The sequence below is a fragment of the Nomascus leucogenys genome, chromosome 2, assembly GCF_006542625.1.
Source record: "Nomascus leucogenys isolate Asia chromosome 2, Asia_NLE_v1, whole genome shotgun sequence".
Lineage (NCBI taxonomy): Eukaryota > Metazoa > Chordata > Mammalia > Primates > Hylobatidae > Nomascus > Nomascus leucogenys.
Window position 1 is genome coordinate 21,703,164 of NC_044382.1, and position 24,182 is coordinate 21,727,345.

At 43.4% G+C, this 24,182-nt stretch overlaps 1 protein-coding gene across 1 annotated transcript; it reads left to right on the forward strand.

The window, feature by feature from the left end:
- Positions 1 to 2,700: 2,700 nt before the first annotated feature.
- Positions 2,701 to 23,868, forward strand: HAVCR2 (hepatitis A virus cellular receptor 2). Its single transcript, XM_030825944.1, has 7 exons — positions 2,701 to 2,910; positions 4,843 to 5,181; positions 7,048 to 7,131; positions 12,917 to 12,960; positions 16,308 to 16,461; positions 20,727 to 20,763; positions 22,413 to 23,868. The coding sequence occupies exons 1-7, from the start codon at positions 2,853 to 2,855 to the stop codon at positions 22,603 to 22,605; spliced, it is 909 nt and encodes a 302-aa protein (XP_030681804.1). The 5' UTR covers positions 2,701 to 2,852; the 3' UTR covers positions 22,606 to 23,868.
- The last annotated feature ends 314 nt before the right edge of the window (positions 23,869 to 24,182 follow it).

Here is a 24,182-nt window from a genome sequence, read left to right on the forward strand (position 1 = left end):
TGAAAATGAAAACCTGGTTGGGTGCGGTGGCTCAAGCCTGTAATCCCAGCACTTTGGGAGGCTGAAGTGGGTGGATCGCAAGGTCAGGAGTTCGAGATCAGCCTGACCAACATGGTGAAACCCCGTCTCTACTAAAAACACAAAAATTAGCCGGGCGTGGTGGCAGGTGCCTGTAATCTCAGCTACTCAGGAGGCTGAGGCAGGAGAATCGCTTGAACTTGGGAGGCACAGGTTGCAGTGAGCTGAGATCGTGACACTGCACTCCAGCCTGGGTGACAGGGTGAGACTCTATCTCAAAAAAAAAAGAAAGAAAATGAAAACCTATAGCATAGGTGGGAGAAATGGGGGTAAACATGGAAGGATGGGATCATGGGATCAAGGCTTCTTGAGCTTTTTATATTCCTTTTACTTTTTAACTATTTGAATGTATCATCTGAAGTTTTTAAGAAAATAAACAGGAAATAAAAGTTAAGTGAACATGAAAATGTTCCGAACCAGCTCCCTACACACAGAAAAGAAGAGTTAAAGTAGATCTCTAGACCCCTTCATATCTAGACTTTAATGAACTAATAAATTGTTAATGTTTTAAAAAGCTGGTCTCAGTAGCAATTCTAGAAATGAGCAGAAAACAAAGTAGTAAAAACAAAACATGGCTGGGCACGGTGGCTCATGCCTGTAATCCCAGCATTTTGAGAGGCTGAGGCAGGTGGATCACCTGAGGTCAGAAGTTCGAGACCAGCCTGACCAATATGGTGAAACCCTGTCTCTACTAAAAATACAAAAATTAGCCAGGCATGATGGTGTACGCCCTTAGTCCCAGCTACTTGGAAGGCTGAGACAGGAGAATTGCTTGAACCCAGGAGGCGGAGTTTGCAGTGAGCTGAGATCATGCCACTGCACTCCAGCCTGGGTGACAGAGCAAGACTCCATCTCAAAACAAAAACAAAAACAAAAACAAAACAAAATGAAACACAGAAACTGAGAGCTGATGATTTTAAGAGCCTTGACCAAGTTCATGCTGCTAATAAACATAACCCCAGACCCCATATTTAATCTATTCTACCTTACACTTGAATATGGGCATTTGCTGGTTATTAGTTATGTGGGAAGACAAACATTAAATTAATAAAACATAATTTATAGTGGAAAAAAATCTGACACTTAGGGGGCTTATGCTCTCATTCTAAATCACCAATCGTGTGCCTTTCGGCAAATCAATTTTCTGAAGTCTCAGATTCCTTGTCTATAAAATGAGAAATTGGCCAGGCGCGGTGGCTCATGCCTGTAAACCCAGCACTTTGGGAGGCCGAGGTGGGTGGATCACCTGAGGTCGGGAGTTCAGGAACAGCCTGACCAACATGGAGAAACCCTGTCTCTACTAAAAATACAAAATTATCCGGGGTGGTGGCACATGCCTGTAGTCCCAGCTACTCAGGAGGCTGAGGCAGGAGAATCGCTTGAACCCGGGAGGCAGAGGTTGCAGTGAGCCAAGATCGCGCCATTGCACTCCAGCCTGGGCAAAAAGAGCAAAACTCCATCTCAAAATAAATAAATAAATAAATAAATAAAAATAAAATAAAATAAAATGGGAAATTGATTATGATCTCTTGAGTAACTGCCACTCTGCGATGCTATGGGAAGTACACACATTGAACAAGTTGCATATTTATATTAAATGTCATTTGTTTATATTGAACAAATTTGATATTTATACCCAAGGCATTTAATGGCATAAATGTGAATGACAAAGAAACTCAGGAAGGCAAGACATAGAGGAAGGCCACTGGCTTTTCAGAAACCACTCAGCCTGTGAGCTCACTTCCCTTTTATGAAAAAAAGCTTTTGCTTTTAAGGTGTCCAGATAAAGGTTACACTCCCAGAGCGGAGGCTATGTGAGTCTAAGCTGTTACCTCAGTAATGGGAGTGTGGCTGGAACTCAACACCTTCTGATCATTCATGGCCAAAGCCTCTTGGGGTAGGGGAGAGGGGGCACCTTGTATGCATGAGATGAAACAGGATACCAAGATCCCCTTAATTCCACTCAGAGTAGAGGAAAGGAAGTGTTGCCAAAAGGAACATGTTTTTCTAAATTGAAGAGTTGGAAGTTTGAAGGTCAAAGTCAGAATATTAGAACAGAGAGCCATGCATGTATTATCTAATACAATTTTCTCATTTTATAAATTATATAAATGAGGAAACTGAGATGCAGCAAGGTTCTAGAATACAACCTAACCTGTGTTAGAAGAAGGATGAGAGTGAGGCTTAGGCTGGGAGTTGCGATGGTCTGTAAATGTGAGGATAAGGAACATGCCATTCACTGTTGTGTTCCACCTCCTAGTCCAGTGCCTGGTGCAAAGTAGGGGCTTCATAAACATTGGTCACAGGCCTGATGAAGGGACTGATTTGAGTGAATGAATCCATGGATGATGCATCTGTACTTTGTGTTCCCTGCTAGTCAGATGGACTCGGACATGCTCCATTTCAGGTCTATCTCATCTGAGATATTATTAGAGGTTTCTCTTTATGTGCCATGACTGAGTAGCGTTTTCCTCCACTGAAGTATTGCTTCCTCTTTGTTGATGTCACAGGACAAACATCAGAACACTTACAGGATGTGTGTAGTGTGGCATGACAGAGAACTTTGGTTTCCTTTAATGTGACTGTAGACCTGGCAGTGTTACTATAAGAATCATTGGCAATCAGACACCCGGGTGTGCTGAGCTAGCACTCAGTGGGGGCAGCCACTGCTCATGTGATTGTGGAGTAGACAGTTGGAAGAAGTACCCAGTCCATTTGGAGAGTTAAAACTGTGCCTAACAGAGGTGTCCTCTGACTTTTCTTCTGCAAGCTCCATGTTTTCACATCTTCCCTTTGACTGTGTCCTGCTGCTGCTGTTGCTGCTACTTACAAGTAAGTCTCGGCATGGATATTTACAATGAGATAATGGTGCTGTACAGAGGACAAGGGAGAGATACAAGGATGGTCATTGTAATGTTGTTTGTAATAGCAAAAGCTTGGAAGCAACCTAAATGTCCGTCAGTGAGGGAGTGGGTAAATAAATGTGATATAATCATGATACAAACAGTGAGTCTGATGAAACATAGTGGTGTAGAATGTCTCAAAATTATATTGTTATTAAAGAAAAAAAGTTGCAGAATAATGCATATATTAGGCTTCTATTTGTGTGTGTGCATTGTCGGGGAGCAGGAATATGTGGACATTTCTTAATGTATAGGCTCTAGGAAAAGGAACCAGGGAATGGTAAAGAGTTGGGAGAGTATGGCATATTTTTCTTTTCTTTTCTTTTTTTTAAATTGAGATGGAGTCTTACTCTATTGCCCAGGCTGGAGTGCAGTGGTGGTGCCATTTCAGCTTACTGCAATCTCCACCTCCCAGGTTCAAGCAATTCTCCTGCCTCAGGCACCCGAGTAGCTGGGATCACAGGCGTGCACCACCACGCCCAACTAATGTTTTTAATTTTTAGTAGAGACAGGGTTTTACCATGTTGGCCAGGCTGGTCTCAAACTCATGGCCCAAGTAATTTGCCCATCTCGGCCTCCCAAAGTGCTGGGATTACAGGCGTGACCCACCACGCACCCAGCCACTTTTTCATACACCTTTGATAGTGTTTGAATGTTTTTACTGTAGTTGAGTCATATGAAAACAAAGGGAACATAAAAAATCAAAAGAAAATATATAATGAATGTTTTATAATATATAAAATATATATAGTTTTTTAAATGGAATTAACTTTGTCATTTGAGGAAAACGATGAGACAAGTCTCAATCATTTTAGATTTATTTGCCAAAGTTAAGGAGGCACCTGGGAGACAGGTCTATGACTTTCTCAGAAGATGATTTTGAGGGCTCCAGATTTAAAGGGGACAAGGTGGGATACTGAGAAGCACTCAGTTTTCACATAAAAAAGGGGAGGCAGAGGAAAAATACGGGGAACCTGCATTTTACATTAGATAACACAGACAAAATGGGGTAGGGAAACAATCAGATAACGCATTTGTGTCTGGCCAGGGTGACCGCACCGGTAAAGATGAGCTATCAATCTGCATTGCACAGCTGACCAGGAATTTCCTGTGGGCAAAATATGGGGGAGGCATGCAGCCTTTCATCCTGTAGCCATCTTATTCAGGAATCAAAAAGAGGAGGCAGGTTTCTGTGACCCAGTTCCCAGCTTGACTTTTCCCTTTGGCTAAATGAGTTTGGGGTCCCAAAATTTAATTTCTTTTCACAACTTTAAACCTTAAAACAACTCCATGAGTAGTTTCAAATACACAAGATTCTTACTTAACCAAGGGTTTTTATTTACTGTGCACTTGCTGCTTAAAAAGAGAAGTATGTTAGGAGAGCCTCCCTTTGTTGATGAACAAACAAGTAGCCCAGAAGGGCGGGCCATTTCCTGGCTGACCATGACCAATTTTCTGATTGTCTGTTTCCATCAGCCCTGTTCTCTCCATCAGCCCTGTTCTCCCGTGTTCACAGAATTGGGCCACAATTCTCTCCTAGGGCAGTGTTTCTGAAAGTGAGATTCTTGGACCAGCCACTTCAGCAACACTTGAGAACTTGCTAGAAATAAAAGTTCTCAGGCTCCACCACAGGCCAACTGAGTCGGGAACTCTAACAGTTGAGCCCAGCAATCTGTGTTTTCACAAGGCTTCCCAGTGATTCTGATGGCCTTCACATCTGAGAAGCATTGTCACAGCGAATCATCCTCCAAACAGGACTGCAGCTTCCTCTTTATTCTGTAAGACGTAGCTTGCAGTTTTCCTGAAATGGAGTAACCTCACTCACCGCCTGAGTCTTGGCTCTCCTTCTGTCTCTATTCAGGGTCCTCAGAAGTGGAATACATAGTGGAGGTGGGTCAGAATGCCTATCTTCCCTGCTCCTACATCCCAGCTGCCCCAGGGAACCTCGTGCCCGTATGCTGGGGCAAAGGAGCCTGTCCTGTGTTTGACTGTGGCAATGTGGTGCTCAGGACTGATGAAAGGGATGTGAATTATCGGACATCCAGCAGATACTGGCTAAATGGGGATTTCCACAAAGGAGATGTGTCCCTGACCATAGAGAATGTGACTCTAGCAGACAGTGGGATCTACTGCTGCCGGATCGAAATCCCAGGCATAATGAATGATGAAAAATTTAACCTGAAGTTGGTCATCAAACCAGGTGAGTGGACCTTTGCATGCCTTCTTTATGAATAAGATTTATCTGTGGATCATATTAAAGGTACTGATTGTTCTCACCTCTGACTTCCCTAATTATAGCCCTGGAGGAGGGCCCCAAGACCTAAAGTTTAACAGGCCCCATCGGTGATGCTCAGTGATATTTAACACCTTCTCTCTGTTTTAAAACTCATGGGTGTGCCTGGGCGCGGTGGCTCACACCTCTAATCCCAGCACTTTGGGAGGCTGAGGCCGGTGGATCACGAGGTCAGGAATTCGAGACCAGCCTGGCCAACATAGTGAAACCTTGTCTCCACTAAAAATACAAAAAATTAGCCGGGCATGGTGACGAGAGCCTGTAATTCTAGCTACTCGGGGGGCTGAAGCAGGAGAATCACTTGAACCTGGGAGTCGGAGGTTGCAGTAAGCCAAGATCTCGCCATTGCACTCCAGCCTGGCTGACAAGAGTGAAACTCTGTTTCAAAAAAAGAGAAGAAAAGCCAAAACTCATGGGTGACATGAATAGATGGGAAGAAAGGCCTAGATCAGTGGTTAGAGACCCTGACTCTCATTAGAATCACATAGAGAGTTTTTAAACAACTATAGATGCCAGGTACGGTGGCTCATGCCTATAACCCCAATACTTTGAGAGGCTGAAACAGGAGGATCACTTGAGGCCAGGAGTTTGAGACCAGCCTGGCCGATATAGTGTGGCTACCCCTATCTCTTAAAAAGCAGAAGAAAAAACCCCACTACCAAAAACCAGAGAAATCAGCGTCTCTGGAGGTAGATGCTAAGCATTAGCTTTTTACAGAGTCTACCTCAGGTGATTTTACCCCAGGTGCAGCCAGCATGGTGAACTGCTGGATTATGCATGTATGCTGGGAGGTGAACAGACTTAAGATTTCTATAACATGTACTTTGTGCCCAGATAGAGCTCAGTTTAAATCTAACTCTGCCTCTTACTAGTTATATAATCCCGAGCAAGTTATTGAAACGCTGTGACCTCCTCCTCTATAAAATATGACAATAATACCTATCATGTGGGCCATTAGAAAGATTTTATGTGATAATACTTTATTAAAAGCCTTTATAGGTTGGGCATCCCAAATCTGAAAATCTAAAACCTAAAATGCACCAAAATCTGAAATGCTCTAAAATCCAAAACTTTTTGGACACTGACATGACATTCAAAGGAAATGCTCTTTGGAGCATAAGTATAGTGCAGATACTAAAAAATAAAAAAATAAAAAAATGGCTGGATGTGGTGGTTCATGCCTATAATCCCAGCACTTTGGGAGGCTGAGGTGGGTGGATCACCTGGGGTCGGGAGTTCGAGACCAGTCTGACCAACATGGAGAAACCCTGTCTCTACTAAAAATACAAAATTAGCCGGGCGTGGTGGCACATGCCTGTAGTCCCAGCTACTCAGGAGGCTGAGGCAGGAGAATTGCTTGAACCTGGGAGGCGGAGGTTGCAGTGAGCCGAGATCATGCCATTGCACTCCAGCCTGGGCAACAAGAGCAAAACTCCGTTTCAAAAAAAAAAAAAAAATTCAAAATCTAAAACATTTCTGATCTCAAGCATTTCAGATAAGGAGTCTTCAACCTGTAATTATGGCCATTTGTGTGGCTGTTAGTTCCGCTATTAATAATCAGAATGTAACGATGATGACTGCATCTTACCTTTGTCAAACATTTGAAGTGTGTGATACACTCTCAATGTAGGTATCCAGGCAGGTTTGGAAGCTGAGGGTGTATTTCTCTTTCTTAATTGTCTTTCGCATTTTTTTCTTGCTGCCCCTTTGATTCCCTGAAATAAGCTTTCTGCTCTCAGATAATTTTCATCCTTATGTTGTTTCTGACATTAGCCAAGGTCACCCCTGCACCGACTCTGCAGAGAGACTTTACTGCAACCTTTCCAAGGATGCTTACCACCAGGGGACATGGCCCAGGTAACTATGCATGGGGCGAAGGAGGGAATCTTTAGCTGGCTCTGAATTCAGAGGATTTTGAATGTGGAAAAAAAAGATAAGAAAACAGTGTGAGAGTGGAGGCATGGATGTCTCTGTGCAGCTGAAATAGTGTTTAAAAAGAGGGAAGTGGTGGAGACACGCCTGTGCTGGCAAAAAGATGCTCTGGCTTAGGATTGTTTTGCTTAAATTTTAACTTGAAAAAAAAGTTAATAAACTTTATAGTCTTTAATTTTACTTAAATATTAACTAAATTGAATGAAATGCTCATTACTTTGTCCACATTTTCTGATTGACCCTGGACTGGTGATGTTTCGTCATGAACTGGTGCCAGTCTGTGTTTGGGAACTGACACATTGGATTAGGTGATTTCTAGGATGCCTTCTAACTAGAATAAAGCCCATCAGCTTCCCTGGATTCCAGCCACAGAAGGAGTAGTTAAATTCTTCATGTAATTCAGCAAGGATGTACTCAGCGTGCTCCAGAAGAGAACATGGGGCATAAAGCAGAAGTCAGGTCACATTGATCATGAAGGTTAATTTTAAGTTATTTCTTGTCAGTGTCCTGGTCTCTTCTAATCTCTCTGGAGCTCCATTTTTTTTTCTTCTGTAAAATGAGGTTAATAGGTGAGTCCCACCTCATAATGTCATAAATCTCATAAATCACACCTTATGGGCTTTAAATAAGAAAATGTCTAAAACGTTTATCCCAATGTCTGACCACAATTTGTACATGTTAGCTGTTGTCGTTAATATTATAAGATCAGGAGGCAGAGTGAGATTGTGGTTAAAGTACTTCAGTGACAGGTGGAATGGGTTCTAATTTCAGCTATTCTTGCTAGCTCTGTGACCTCAGTCAAGTTGCTCAAATTCTCTGAAGCTCAGTTTGCTCATCTCTACAATGAGGATAATTCCAGTGCCCATGTCATGAGGTTGTTGTAATGTATAAACATGATAATATATGTAAAATGCTCAGCATAGTACCTGGCCCATAAAAAGCACTCAACTGTTTATTATTACTATAGTTACTAGTTTTAGCTCTCCAAAGGTTCAGTCTTTGGTTAGTCTTTAGTGATTGGAAGCCAACATCTTTTATGCAATTAGAGAGGAAACTAAATATGGTGGGGACAGATGATCATCCACATTGTGGGCTAATAAAGTTATATCAGATAGTTATTGTATGCCATTGTTATATTTTAAAGAATCTTACAACCATAGTGCTAGAAGGGACTTCAAGGTCATTTAGTCTCACTTTCCCATCCTTTGCTTCAGTACATTTTTTTTTTTTTTAATTGAGACGGAGTCTTGCTCAGTCACCCAGACTGGAGTGCAGTGGCACAGTCTCGGCTCCCTGCAAGTTCCGCCTCCTGGGTTCACGCCATTCTCCTGCCTCAGCCTCCGAGTAGCTGGGACTACAGGCACCCGCCACCAAGCCCAGCTAATTTTTTTTTTTTTTTTGTATTTTTAGTAGAGACAGCGTTTCACCGTGTTAGCCAGGATGGTCTCCATCTCCTGACCTCGTGATCCACCCGCCTCGGCCTCCCAAAGTGCTGGGATTACAGGCGTGAGCCACCGCGCCCGGCCAGTACTTTTTACTACATCACCACTGTGTGGGCATTTGCTGTAGATGGAGTTCACTCCCTGTTGAGGTGGTGCATTTCCTTATACTTGTCTCTACCACAGACAGAAGTCTTCTTTCCTTTAGTTTTTCTTTCCTTTTTTTTTCTGAGATGGAGTCTCACTCTCTCACCCAGGCTGGAGTGCAGTGACACGATCTTGGCTCACTGCAAGCTCTGCCTCCCAGGTTCGTGCCATTCTCCTGCCTCAGCCTCCCAAGTAGCTGAGATTACAGACGCACGCCACCACGCCCCGATAATTTTTGTATTTTTATTAGAGACGGGGTTTCACCAAGGTGGCCATGCTGGTCTCGAACTCCTAACCTCAGGTGATCCCTCTGCCTCGGCCTCCCAAAGTGCTGGGATTACAGGTGTGAGCCACCACGCCCAGCCTTCCCTTTAGTTTTTGCTTGTTAGTTCCTTCCCTCTAGGGCAACAAAAATGGGAATATAGGAATAATACCTTGAATCTCTGAGCTTCTCAAGGGCCTGACTGAGGAAAAAATATTGAAACAACCAAAAATAGGTCAGTAGCTCCTAAATAGGAAAATAAAAAATTGAAATGAATGAATATTTAATGGTTTGTCTATAATGTGTAACATTATGTAAATTGGCTGCTGGCAAACCAACTCTAAAATGTGGGATGTGGGAGCATTTAATATAAAAATGGGGCTGGGCACAGTGGCTTACACCTGTAACCCCAGCACTATGGGAGGCCAAGGCAGGCAGATCACTGGAGCTCAGGAGTTCAAGACCAGCCTGGGCAACATGGCAAAACCCCATCTCTACTAAGAATACAAAAAATTAGGCTGAGTGCAGTGGCTCACACCTGTAATCTCAGCACTTTGGGAGGCCAAGGCAGATGGATCACCTGAGGTCAGGAGTTTAAGCCAGCCTGGCCAACATGGTGAAACCCCTGTCTCTACTAAAAATAAAAAAATTGGCTGGGCATGGTGGTGCATGCCTATAATTCCAGCTACTCAGGAGGCTGAGGCAGGAGAATTGTCTGAGCCCGGGGAGCAGTGAGCCGAGATCTCACTACTGTCCTGAAGCCTGGAAAACAGAGCGAGATTCCATCTCAAAAAAAAAAAAAAAAAAAAAAAATAGCCGGGCATGGTGGCATGTGCCTGTAGTCCCAGCTACTTGGTGGGGCTGAGGCAGGAAGATTGCTTGAACTCAGGAGGCTGAGGATTCACTGAACCGAGTTGGTGCCACTGTACTCCAAACTTGGGCAACAGAGAGAGACTCTTTCTCAGAAAAAAAAAAAAAAAAAAAAAAAATTGGAGTAGAGCCTTTAAAAGTAAGAGATCCAAGGGCCTGGAATTTGAACACAGAACAAATGCAACTTGTCTTCTACCTGAAGGAGTAAGGACTGGGTCACAGGTGAGTCCTCAGCTCTAGAGTAGATCTGCTTTAAATCCTAGCTTTCCCAATTAATAGCTGTGTGATCTTGGGCAAAGTGGCTCTCTCAGACTCAGTATCTTCATCTGAAAAATGGGGAAAATAGTAGTACCTACTTATTGTGGTTGAGGATTAAATGAGATTGTATGTATACGGTGCTAAGCAGCATGTCTGGCACCTAATAAGTGCCAAATAGATGGTAACTACTAAATTTATGCACTGTTAAGGCCATCACATCTCACCTCCACTGCCACCTGCCCCACCAGGCAAATCTTGGTTTCTCCAGAAAGAACATTGCCACTCCCTTCAACTGTCCCATCCATCTTGGTTGGTGGCCAAATCTGTGTGAAAAAAAGCTGTAATGACACAACGGTGCTTGATTTTACTGATTATTTTCATAGCAAAATGAAGTTTTTAAAAAGTTAGTTTTACCATTTTTATCAAGAAAAATTATTATAAGGAGGCCGAAACTGGATTTACATTTGAAAATCTTATGTGCACTTAAGATTCATGTTTACTTAGCAGTTGTACTGATGAGGGTTTTTTTTTGTTTTTTTTTTTTTGATACGGAGTCTTGCTCTGTCACCAGGCTGGAGTGCAATGGTGTGATCTCGGCTCACTGCAACCTCCACCTCCTGGGTTCAAGCGATTCCACTGCCTCAGCCTCCTGAGTAGCTGGGACTACAGGTGTACACCACCACGCCTGGCTAATTTTTTGTATTTTAGTAGAGATGGGGTTTCACCATATCGGCCAGGATGGTCTCAATCTCCTGACCTCGTGATCCGCCTGCCCTTGGCTTCCCAAAGTGCTGGGATTACAGGCATGAGCCACCGCGCCAAGCCTGCAGTTTTTATACTTTAAATTTTTTTCTGGTAATTAGGGCAAAAGTAAGTGGAACATAATCTTTTTTTCTTCAATAATTTTAGGCTGAGGCTATGCCTTTATAATATTTAAACTATAGTTTGTTAAACCAGCATTTAGTCAAACCCTTTATACACATTAAGGCTTCCAGAAGGTGACAGTGACATTTAAGAAGTTTCAACATCTCTGACTCAGCCATAAAAATGAGCAAGCATGCTTAGTTTCCCAAAAGCTGGCAATGTACTTATTTTTAGAATTCAGTGTTCGTGAGGTCAGGGCCTGTGCCCCTCTTGTTCCCTGCTCTTTCCCCTGTGCCTAGAGTAAGGGCATAGTGCATATTCATGGAATGGATCAGCAGATGAAGAAATAAACAAATGAACAGGAATGAAAGATGGTGAGCGGGTGGCTGGGCAACGTGACCCTCTTCATAATGACAGCACTGAGGTAAAGGCTGGTGAAGGCAGTATAATTAAGAATGTGCATTTAAGGCTATGCAGACCTAAATTGGAAGGCCATTTTGTCATTTGCTAAGTCGTGTGACCTTGCGTTAGTCACTTCACTTCCCTAATTTTCAGTTTCTTTACCTGTGCAATGGGACTAACAGTCTCTACTTTAGAAGAGTAGTTCTAAAGTAAGTACTTCTAAGTATCTCTAAAATGAGCTCCTTCACTGAAAGAGTTTATTTAGTGCAAGGCCTGGCTCCTATTATATTGTGGCCACAGTGATTATTTTCATTTGTAGGCAACCCTGTCTCCCTTCTCATGAGTAAATGCAAAACTTATTTAAGAAAATGGAGGCTGGGCACGGCACGGTGGCTCACGCCTGTAATCCCAGCACTTTGTGAGGCCAAGGCGGGTGGATCACTTGAGGTCAGGAGTTTGAGACCACCCTGGCCAACATGGCGAAACCCCGTCTCTACTAAAAATACAAAAATTAGCTGTGTGTGGTGGTGCGCCCCTGTAGTCCCAGCTACCAGGGAGGCTGAGGCAGGAGAATCGCTTGAACTCAGGAGGCAGAGGTTGCAGTGAGCCGAGATCATGCTACTGCACTCCAGCCTGGGTGATAGAGTGAGATTCTGTCTCGCAAAAAGAAAAAAAAGAAAAAGAAAATGGAGGTTGCAGTGAGTTGAGATTGCGCCACTGCACTCCAGCCTGGGCAACAGAGTGAGACTCTGTCTCAAAAAAAAAAGAAGGAAATGAATTTTTGTTGTCTTTTAAAATCTAATTAGAATATAATGCCGGAGGCCAAGCCTGGTCGTTCACACCTGTAATCCCAGCACTTTGGGAGGCTGAGGTGGGCAGATCACCTGAGGTCAGGAGTTCGTAACCAGCCTGGCCAACATGGCCTCATCTCTACTAAAAATACAAAAATTAGCTGGGCATGGTGGTGCATGCATGTAGTCCCAGCTACTTGGGAGGATGAGGGATGAGGATTGTTTGAACCAGGGAGGCAGAGGTTGCAGTGGGCTAAGATCATGCCACTGCACTCCAGCCTGGGTGACAGAGTGAAATTCTGTCTCTAAATAAATAAATAAATAAATAATACCTGAGTCTTATCAATATTGCTAGATTTTTGTAGAACTCATTAGGGTCCTGTGAAAAAAACAAAGCACGTATTTAATGTAGGACTTCCTGGCAGAAGTCTCTATTTCATAAAACAGTACGGTTCATTATCTAGATGAAAAAATGTGGCCATCCTAAAGTTGATTCCTGGGTGTTCAGCAAATTTTGTCTGTCTCTCCATTAATTATTGTGACAAGTATGGAGTTGAATTCATTTCAAATAGGATTATAGGCGTCATTAAGATTTTTTAAAAACTTAGATAAAAAAAAACGTTCTTAAGTATACTATTGGCTATTTTTCCTCTCTGTCTTTCTCTCTCTTTGTATAGCAGAGACACAGACACTGGGGAGCCTCCCTGATATAAATCTAACAGTAAGTAACTTTTTTTGTGAGCTATGTTGTGCTGAACTTGGAGGGGAAAAGTATGGCTTTAGACTTCCTTCATGCTCACCTTGTCCTTGGGGTAAAAAGCCTTAAGTTCCCTTAGCTTCAGATTCCTGGGCTGTAACATGTTGATGATGACAGTTCTAACCTCATAGGCCTGTTGTAATAAAGGACTGAGGTGATGCGTGTAAAGTGCCTGGCATATAATAAGAGCTTGAAAACCATAAAGAAGAAACATTAGCATTTTGTCCCTCTTATTCTTCAATTTCACAACTGTCTACCCTGTGGAAGTTTCAAAGATTCTTCATCTCCCTAGAATACCATTCTTCTTGCTTCCATTGCAACCCTAATGGGAAAGAGTATTTAAATTTATCTCTTTAAATATGACAAGACACCAATCAGGAATATTCAAAGCGAAGAGGTTTTTTTTTTTAGACAGAATTTCGCTCTTGTTGCCCAGGCTGGAGTGCAATGGTGTGATCTTGGCTCACCTCAACCTCCGCCTCCCGGATTCAAGCGATTCTCCTGCCTCAGCCTTCCGAGTAGCTGGGATTACAGGCATGAGCCACCACACCCGGCTAATTTTTTTATTTTTAGTAGAGACGGAGTTTCACCACATTGACCAGGCTGATCTTGAACTCCTGACCTCAGGTGATCTACCCGCCTTGGCCTCCCAAAGTGCTGGGATTGCAGGCGTGAGCCATGGCGCCTGGCCTAATTTTGTATTTTTAGTAAAGACGGTTTCTCCATGTTGGTCAGGCTGGTCTTGAACTCCCGACCTCAGATGATCCTCCCGACTTGGCCTCCTAAAGTGCTGGGATTACAGGCATGAGCCATGGCGCCCAGCCGATTTTATGTATTTAACTATAAATAAAGCCATACCTTAATTAACCTCAATTTTACTGTCCCTGCTACCTTCTTAGAATAAAAGAAAAACTGGCTGGGCGCAGTGGCTCACGTCTGTAATCCCAGCACTTTGGGAGGCTGAATAGGGTGGATCACCTGTCAGGAGTTTGAGACCAGCTTGGCCAACATGGTGAAACCCCATCTCTACTAAAAATACAAAAATTTAGCCAGGCGTGGTGGTGTGTGCCTGTGTAGTCTCAGCTACTCTGGAGGCTGAGACAGGAGAATTGCTTGAATCCAGGAGGTGGAGGTTGCAGTGAGCTGAGGTCGCACCACTGCACACCAGCCTGGGCAACAAGAGCGAAACTCCCTCATGAAAGAAAAACCACTAGAAGGCAAGCTTGCAGCAATGACTTAAAAATTCTTTGAGGAGGCCGGGCACAGTGTCTCGTGCCTGTAATCCCAGCACTTTAGGAGGCTAAGGTGGAAGGATTTCTTGAGACCAGGAGTTTTTGACTAGCCTGGGCCACATAGTGACACCCTGTCTCTACAAAAAATATTTTTTAAAATTTGGCCAGGCATGGTGCTGCAAACCTGTAGTTCCAGCTACTTGGGAAGCTGAGGCAGGAGGATCACTCGAGCCCAGGAGGTTGAGGCTACAATGAGCTGTGATCATGCCCCTGCACTCCATCCTAGGTGACAGGGCAAGGCCTTGCCTCAAAAAAAAAAAAAAAAAAATTACTTGAGGACATATCCAGGAGCCCACATTTATTTGACTCAGTTTCTTGCTTGTGTATTCACAACTGATGCTCAGCATCTTGTATTTGCTCCTTCTCTCTTTGCAATCGAACAGTGCTTTTTAAGGACTTGTATGTGCCCACAGTGCTTAATGCACAATATCTTGCATATAGGACTCCTGTTATTGCAGGAGTAATGTGTATTGAATCAATTTGTAAATGTATATTGAATAAATGGAAGATTTAACTTCCTTAAATTCATTGTTTTAAAAATGCTTATAATTATTTGTGTGTGTGTGTGTGCGTGTGTGTGTTTTGCATAAATGGGGTCTCAATATGTTGTCCAGGCTGGTCTCTAACTCCTGGTCTCAAGTGATCCTCCCATCTCAGCTTCCCAAAGTGCTGGGATTATAGGTGTGAGCCTGGCCTATAATTATTATTTATTTATTAATTTATTTTTTATTTTTGAGATGGAGTTTTGCTCTTGTCGCCCAGGCTGGAGTGCAATGGCACGATCTTGGCTCACTGCAACCTCCGCCTCCCGGGTTCAAGCGATTGCCTGCCTCAGCCTCCCAAGTAGCTGGGATTATAGGTGCCCGCCACCACACCCGGAATAATTTTTGTATTTTTAGTAGAGATGGGGTTTCACCATGTTGGCCAGGCTGGTCTTGAACTCCTGACCTCGTGATCTGCCTGCCTTGGCCTCCCAAAGTGCTGGGATTACAGGCGTGAGCCACCACGCCCGGCCTAATCATTGTTTTTAAAGAGAGAAAAAGAGAGAACCCATAGACTGAAATTTTAGAAACAGGATTTATTTTGTGTGGCTCTCAGTTATCAGAAAATCAAGTTAACTAGAGCAATAGCAATAATAGCTACGATTGATTGAACATTTATTATGTACCAGGCCCTGTACTAAGCGTTTTATATTTTCTCTCACTTAGTTTTCCTGATAACTCTACAGGATTACTCAGCCCTTAGTTGCAGAGCTGGGAATTTTTTTTTTTTTTTTTTTTTTTTTAGCTGGAGTCTCGCTCTGTTGCGCAGGTTGGCGTGCAGTGGCATGATCTCAACTCGAGTACTCCAGTCTTCGCCTCCTGGGTTTAAGTGATTCTCCTGCCTCAGCCTCCCCACTAGCTAGGATTACAGGCGTGTGTCACCACGCCTGGCTAAGTTTTGTATTTTTAGTAAAGACGGGGTTTCACCATGTTGTCCAGGCTGGTCTCAAACTCCTGATGTCAGGTGAGTCGCCTGCCTAGGCCTCCCAAAGTGCTGAGATTACAGGCATTAGCCACCGCGCCCGGCCTCAGAGCTGGGATTTGAATCCACGACGGTCTGGCTGTAAAGTCTTGGCTATTGAATCACTGTCTTTTTGTGAAAAATAGAGGTTTCATAGCAAGACACTAAATGTAAACTACTCTAAAACTCTCTGGGGAATCTTAGGGGATCTTGAACTAACAAGACTCCACTCTAAAGCCAATTTTTGCAGGGGCAGGGAAAGGGTCTTAAGAGCTCCTTCTCTACCCACAACACAGAAGGGCACATTTTGTTTCCTTGCTAACTCCAAAGGTTAAGGGAGTCCCTTTCTTGGATTGGCTTGAGTGTTGGCTGCAAGGTGACAGATCAAAAGTGATTTCAAGGACTCTGCCATCCTGTGATGTTGTAAAAGGGATGGTCCAATTCACAAATCTTGAAACTGATTACACAAGCGATTTCTAGCTGTTTTCTGCTTAAATCCTGTTTGTGTTTCCATAGCAAATATCCACATTGGCCAATGAGTTATGGGACTCTGGATTGGCCAATGAGTTATGGGACCCTGGAGCAACAATCAGAATAGGCATCTACATCGGAGCAGGGATCTCTGCTGGCCTGGCTCTGGCTCTTATCTTCGGCGCTTTAATTTTCAAATGTAAGTGTTTTTGTTTCTCTCTCCCTCTGATAACAAATTATTAAATGAGAACCAACAAAAACCTAGATAGAAATGAAAATGCATGTTTATACCCAAAGATGATTAGACTAAATACCCTTTTGTCCATTTAACAATAATGGCTAATTTTTATTTAATATTTATTGTGTGTCAGGCAGGCACTGCATTAAATGTTTTACATACATTTTATCATCATTGCTGTCTTATGAGATAAGGAATAGTACCATCCCCATTTTACAGTGAAGGGAAGTCGAGCTTAGAGTCAGCTGCCTTCCCAAGGTTTCAACATCAGTACCTGGCAGAACCGGAATTCAAATCCAGGCAGGCTGATTCCAGTAAACTCATTTCTTTAATTCATGAATATGTCTAGGTTTGTTAGGAAACACAACAACAAAAAACACTTCCTTCTGTGCACTTTTCTGTTATTGGTTTCTCAGGCATACCTCTTTGGGAGTAGACTGCAAGTCCTTTTAACACTGGGTCATGATTGGTGTTACAGAATGTTTTCCTCCATCATGGTACTTAGCACATAGCTTTTTCTAAGTTACTTATCCTTTTTTTTTTTTTTAAACAAACAAACAAACAAAAACAACAAAAAAAAAACAGGCCCGGCGCGGTGGCTCATGCCTGTAATCCCAGCACTTTGGGAAGCTGAGGGGGGTGGATCATTTGAGGTCAGGAGTTCGAGACCAGCTTGGCCAACATAGTGAGACCCCATCTCTACTAAAAATACAAAATTAGCCGGGTGTGGAGGCCCCTGCCTGTAATCCCAGCTACTCAGGAAGCTGAGGCAGGGGAATCACTTGAATCTGGTAGGTGGAGGTTGCAGTGAGCTCAGATCATGCCACTGCACTCCAGCCTGGGTGACAGAGTGAGACTGTCTTAAAAAAAAAAAGTAATAAAATATAAATAAGTAAGCAAATAAATAAATAAATAAATAAGTACAATGGCCAGGCTCAGTGGCTCATGCCTATAATTTCAACACTCTCGGAAGCTGAGGTGAGGGGATCAGTTGAGCCCAGAGTTTGAGACCAAGACCGGCCTGGGCAGGAAAGCAGGATCCTGCCTCTACAAAGTAATAATAATAATAATGAGCTGAGCGTGGTGGCACACACTTGTAGTCCCATCTACTCAGGAGGCTGAGGTGGGAGGATCACTTGAGCCCAGGAGGCTGCAGTGAGCTGTGATTGCATCACTGCACTCCAGCCTGGGCAACAGAGTAAGACAGTCTCCAAAAAAAAAAAAAAAAAGTATGTTCAAGTTGATAATTTTGATGGAGAATTACAGTAGGAAGCCATCATCACAATCAGGATCTAAATACTTCCATTACCCCAAAAACCTTGCATACTGTTTTTTTTTTTTTGGAGACGGAGGCTGGAGTGCAGTGGCAAGATCTCAGCTCACTGCAACCTCCGCCTCCCGGGTTCAAGTGTTTCTCCTGACTCAGCTTCCAGAGTAGCTGGGACTACAGGCATGTACCACCACACCCGGCTAATTTTTATATTTTTAGTAGAGACGGGGTTTCACCATGTTGGCCAAGATGTTCTCGATCTCCTGACCTTGTGATCCGTCCACCTCGATCTCCCAAAGTGTTGGGATTACAGGCATGAGCCACTGCGCCCAGCCACTCACACACTTTTATAATTGTGTCTATTTTATTTTCTTTTAGGGCAGAAACCAAGTCCTTATGCCCCAGAGTGTAATACGACACAGCAGCCTTTCTTACTAATACACAAACAGGGACTGTGTGTGTAGAGTGAGCAATCACCTCAGATTGGCTCAAGACTAAAGGGTGTTCCTAAGATATATGGGACTTCTAGGGCTAAAAGTGGAACAGTCCAAGAAAAACAGGGATGAGTTGGTCACCCCACTAACTGTAGACTGAAGTTGCCAAGTGCTTTACGTGCATTAAATTCTTGTAACTACCCTATGAGGTAGGTACTAATATGTTTCTAATGGAGAATCAGCATGCTAAAAGGTTAGGTCACTTGCCTGCATTTACACAGTTAATTGATAGATATAGGATTTGAAACCAGTACTGTCCTGCTCCTCATCATTATGGCTTCTGCCATTATTGTTAAATGGATTGTTAAAAGACACTACCCCACTGACACTTACCTGGGTTTATTCAGAGATAGCCAGAAAAAGAAACTACCCCACCCACACTTACCTGGGTTTATTCAGAGATAGCCATGGAATTTTTGAATTGATCACATGAATATGAATATATATATATATCTATATATATATATATATATATATATATATATATAACAGGCCCATGCCTGTAATCCCAGCTACTCAGGAGAATGAAGCAGGAGGATCACTTGAGCCCAGGAGTTTGAGGCTGTGAACTATGTTCTTGCTGCTGCATTCTAGCCTGGGTGACACAGGAAGACTCTGTCTCAGAGAAAAACAACAACAAAAGATTCCTGCAGTCTTCCTCCAACATATATCTAAAGGCTTTTCATTATTCTGCATCTCTTTTGACCATTCCTTACTCCAAGGCACCATTATCTCTACTTAATTTATCTTCTCATTTCTTTATTCCTCCTTCGAATCCAGTATTAAAACCCAAATCAATGTCTGAGCACAATGGCTCACGCCTATAATCCTAACACTTTGGGAGGCCAAGACAGGAGAGTCACTTGAGGCCAGGAGTTTGAGACTAGCCTGGGCAACATATTGAGATTCACCCAGGCTGGAGTACAGTGGTGTGATCACGGCTCACTGCAACCTCTACCTCCCGAGTTCAAGCAACTCTCCTGCCTCAGCCTCCAAGTAGCTAGGACCACGGGCATGTGCCAGCATACCTGGCTAGTTTTTGTATTTTTAGTAGAGATGAGGTTTCGCCATGTTGCCCAGGCTGGTCTCGAACTCCCAAGCTCAAGAAATCCGCCTGCCTTGCCTCCCAAAGTGCTAGGATTACAGGTGTGAGCCACTGCATCCAGCCCAAAAACATTTAAAAAAATTATCCAGCTGTGGTAGTGTGCACCTATAGTTCTAGCTACTCGAAGCTGAGACGGGTAGATCCCTTGAGCCCAGGAGTTCAAAGTTACCACTGCATTTCAGCCTGGCCAACAGAGCAAGACCCTGTCTCCAAGAAAAAAAAAAAAAGAAAAATTTTAAGTTTCAAATTTTTGAAACTGCATCCCCAGAAGACACCTTGAAAGACCTTGGTCCAGAGGTACCCAGTAATCCCACACCTGGATTCCTGACCCACAACACAGAAATGATGAGATAACGAAGTTGTTTTCAGCGGCTAAAAGAAACCCAAAACAAATAAGGATCACATCTCTGCCCTTCAAGGAAATCTAAGGTTTCCTACAGGTCTTAGAATAAAATCCAGACTCCTGATTATGGCTGGAAAGGTCTTATTGGACCTAGCCCCAGCCTACCTTTCAGACCTTATCTTGGGCCGCTCCCTTAATCCACCCATGTTTTCAGTTTCAGGCACTCAGCAAGATCTTTACAAGGGGTTCCCTCGTCCTGGAATCCTCCTTCTGGCTCTTTACTTGGCTGACTCATTTCAGAAACCAGCTTAAAGGTCATCTCTGAGGGTCCTTCCCTGACCACCCTCTCTATTATCTGTTTCAATATGATGTTGGTTTCCTTTATAATACATCATAATTTGAAATTATTTTGTTTTCCTATTTACTATTTCCTTTTTGTTGTTGTTTTTTTTGAGACAGAGTTTCGCTCTAGTTGCCCAGGCTGGAGTGCGATGGCGCAATCTTGGCTCACCACAACCTCCGTCTCCCGGGTTCATGCGATTCTCCTGCCTCAGCCTCCCGAGTAGCTGGGATTACAGGCATGGGCCACCATATCCAGCTAATTTTGTACTTTTAGTAGAGATGGGGTTTCTCCGTGTTGGTCAGGCTGGTCTTGGGTCTGGGGTACTGTTTTCTTTTATTTCTTTGGTCTCCCGCAGGAGAGCGCAAGCTTTCATGAAAGTAGGGCTCACAATTCACTTTTATGTTCCTGTGTTCCTTGTGCCAAGCAAACTGCCAGACACATAGTAGAGGCCTCATAATATTTGTTAAATAAGAAAAATGCATCTTTATTATTATTTTCTAGCACAGTCCATATAATTATCTAAGGCACACGTTGAGAGTTTCATTTAACTCAATCTAAGGTGAGACCAGATTTCCCTAAACAATGCGTGCTTCCGGTGAGCCTATTTGATTTCTTGTCTCATTTATTTTATGAAGGCATCTTTATTGGCTTTTCTTTCCCCCTTTACCTAGGGTATTCTCATAGCAAAGAGAAGATACAGAATTTAAGGTAAGAATAATGGAATGGGGTTGGGAAAAGGTGAGAATCTTGGAAGTCCCTACTCTAACATGTCCGATCTTTACTCTAAGAAGTCCTGTCCTGGGGCTTTGAGATCTGAGTTTATACTTCCTTCTTTCTCTAGGTCTAGTTATGAAGTGAAAATGTAACATGTTGCTGTGTGTACTTCCTGACATCTCTAGCTTCTTTAGTTCTAAAGTTAAGGTATAGAATTTATCACCCTAATAATACAACATGCTTATTCATCTCAATATTAATGGTTTTTCCAGTGAACTGAAACGTCAACGGATTGAGCTCCTATTATATCCAGGGTCTGGGCTGAACTTAGGTGTTACAGAAGTGAGCAAGAAACCCAGTATCTGTTCTCAGCATTTCTGTAAATCAGCCCAGGAGTTTTCAACTTTGGTTTCCTATTAGAATCACCTGGGCACTGAAGTGTACTAATGCAGGGCCAACCCCAGAGCAACTGAATCAGAATCTCTGGGGATGAAGCCTAAGCATAGAAATTGTTCTAAAAGCTCTCCAGGTGATTCTAGTGAACAGTCAGGGCTAAGAACTGCTAGTCTATTATAGACTCCTGTCTTGACCTTCGTTCCTGATTATGCACACACACACACACATCCATTTCAAATAGGTAGGGCTTACATAACTTACTAGATTTTAAACTTTTAGTGATGTTTGGCACATGAATGGAATGCAATATATTTGGATTACAAAAATGACTCTGGGCTAGGTGCTGTGGCTTATGCCTATAAGCCCAGCACTTTGGGAGGCTGAGGTGGGAGGAACGCATGAGCCCAGGAGTTGGAGACCAGCCTGGGCAACATAATGAAACCTCTTCTCTACAAAAAATACACACATTAGGTGGAAGGATTGCTTGAGCACAGGAGATGAAGGCTGCAATGAGCCGTGATTGTGCCACTGCACTCCCACCTGGGTGACAGAGAAAGACCCAGCATCAAACAAAACAAAATCCTCTGTCCATTGAATGCTATCTAAAGCATTAATTTTTTTTTTTTTTTTTTTTTTTTTGAGACAGAGTCTGGCTCCGTCACCCAGGCTGGAGTGCAGTGGCACAATCTCGGCTCACTGTAACCTCTGCCTCCCGGGTTCAAGCGATTCTCTGCATCAGCCTCCCAAGTAGCTGGGATTACAGGTACATGCCACCACGCTGGCTAATTTTTTGTATCTTTAGTAGAGACGGGGTTTCACTATGTTGGCCAGGCTGGTCTTGAACTCCTGACCTCGTGATCCGCCAGCCTCAGCCTCCCAAAGTGCTGGGATTACAGGCGTGAGCCATGGCACCCAGCCCATTTTTAAAAAATCTAAATGTGTACATAATTGCAGACATCTTGACACTTCACCCAAACTTCAGCCTGCACCTCCTAGAAATAAAGATATTCTCTTAGCTATCACAATGCTGTTGTTATACCTAAGAAAATTAAAATTAATGGACATTTTCTCAATTGTTTCCCCACAGTATTTTATTGCTATTTCTTAGCTTTTCCCCTTGTTCAGCATCTGATCAAAGATCATGCACTATATTTAGTTGCTGTCTCTTTGGGAAAGGCTATTCTCTTAACTCTATTCCATGTTACCTGGGAAATGCTTAACTCAACCGCAACCCTTTATTTCCACAGCCTCATCTCTTTGGCCAACCTCCCTCCCTCAGGTTTGGCAAATGCAGTAGCAGAGGGAATTCGCTCAGAAGAAAACATCTATACCATTGAGGAGAACGTATATGAAGTGGAGGCGCCCAATGAGTATTATTGCTATGTCAGCAATGGGCAGCAACCCTCACAACCTTTGGGTTGTCGCTTTGCAATGCCATAGATCCAACTGCCTTATTTTGAGCTTGGTGTTGTCTTTTTCAGAAACTATGAGCTGTGTCAGCTGACTGTTTTCGGAGGTTCTGTCCACTGCTATGGAGCAGAGTTTTCCCATTTTCAGAAGATAATGACTCACATGGGAATTGAACTGGGACCTGCACTGAACTTAAACAGGCATGTCATTGCCTTTGTATTTAAGCCAACAGAGTTACCAACCCAGAGACTGTTAATCATGGATGTTAGAGCTCAAACGGGCTTTTATATACACTAGGAATTCTTGACGTGGGGTCTCTGGAGCTCCAGGAAATTCAGGCACATCATATGTCCATGAAACTTCAGATAAACTAGGGAAAACTAGGTGCTGAGGTGAAAGCATAACTTTTTTGGCACAGAAAGTCTAAAGGGGCCACTGATTTTCAAGGAGATCTGTATTCCTTTTTTGTTTTTTGTTTTTGAGACGGAGTCTTGCTCTGTTGCCCAGGCTGGAGTGCAATGGCACAATCTTGGCTCACTGCAACCTCCGCCTCCTGGGTTCAAGCGATTCTCCTGCCTCAGCCTCCCGAGTGGCTGGGATTACAAGCATGCACCACCATGCGCAACTAATTTTTTGTATTTTTAGTAGAGACAGGGTTTCACCATGTTGTCCAGGGTGGTCTCGAACTCCTGACCTCATGATTCGCCCGCCTCACCTCCCAAAGCACCGGGATTACAGGCCTGAGCCACTGCATCCAGCCAGTGATCCTTAAAAGATTAAGAGATGACTGGACCAGGTCTACCTTGATCTTGAAGATTTCCTTGGAATGTTGAGGTTTAGGCTTATTTGAGCACTACCTGTCCAACTGTCAGTGCCAGTGCACAGACCTTCTTTTGCCTCCCTTATGAAGACTGCCCTGCAGGGCTGAGATGTGGCAGGAGCTCCCGGGGAAAAAGGAAGTGCATTCAATTGGTGCGTATTGGCCAAGTTTTGCTTGTTGTGTGCTTGAAAGAAAATATCTCTGACCAACTTCTGTATTCGTGGACCAAACTGAAGCTATATTTTTCGCAGAAGAAGAAGCAGTGACAGGGACACAAATTCTGTTGCCTGGTGGAAAGAAGGCAAAGGACTTCAGCAATCTACATTGCCAGCGCCGGATCTTTTGACACAGAGTGGTCCCTAAACTTAAACTTCAAGATAGTATAGACTTGGTCTTCTTGCTTATTATTGCCCCCAGTGCCTAGCACAATTCTGACACACAATTGGAACTTACTAAAAATTTTTTTTACTGTTTTTTGTTTGTTTGTTTGTCTTTTTGAGATAGAATCTCACTCTGTCACCCAGGCTGGAGTGCAGTGGCATGATCTTCACTCACTGCAGCCTTGACCTCCTGGGCACAATTCACCCTTCTGCCTCAGCCTCCCCAGTAGCTGGGACTATAGCCATGCACCACCACGCCAGGCTAATTTGCATAGTTTTAGTAGAGACAAGGTTTCACCATGTTGGCTAGGCTGGTCTCAAATTCCTGGGCTCAAGCAATCCCCCCTGCCTCGACTTCCCAAAGTGCTGGGATTTTAGGCATAAGCCATTGTGCCCGGCCTAAATAT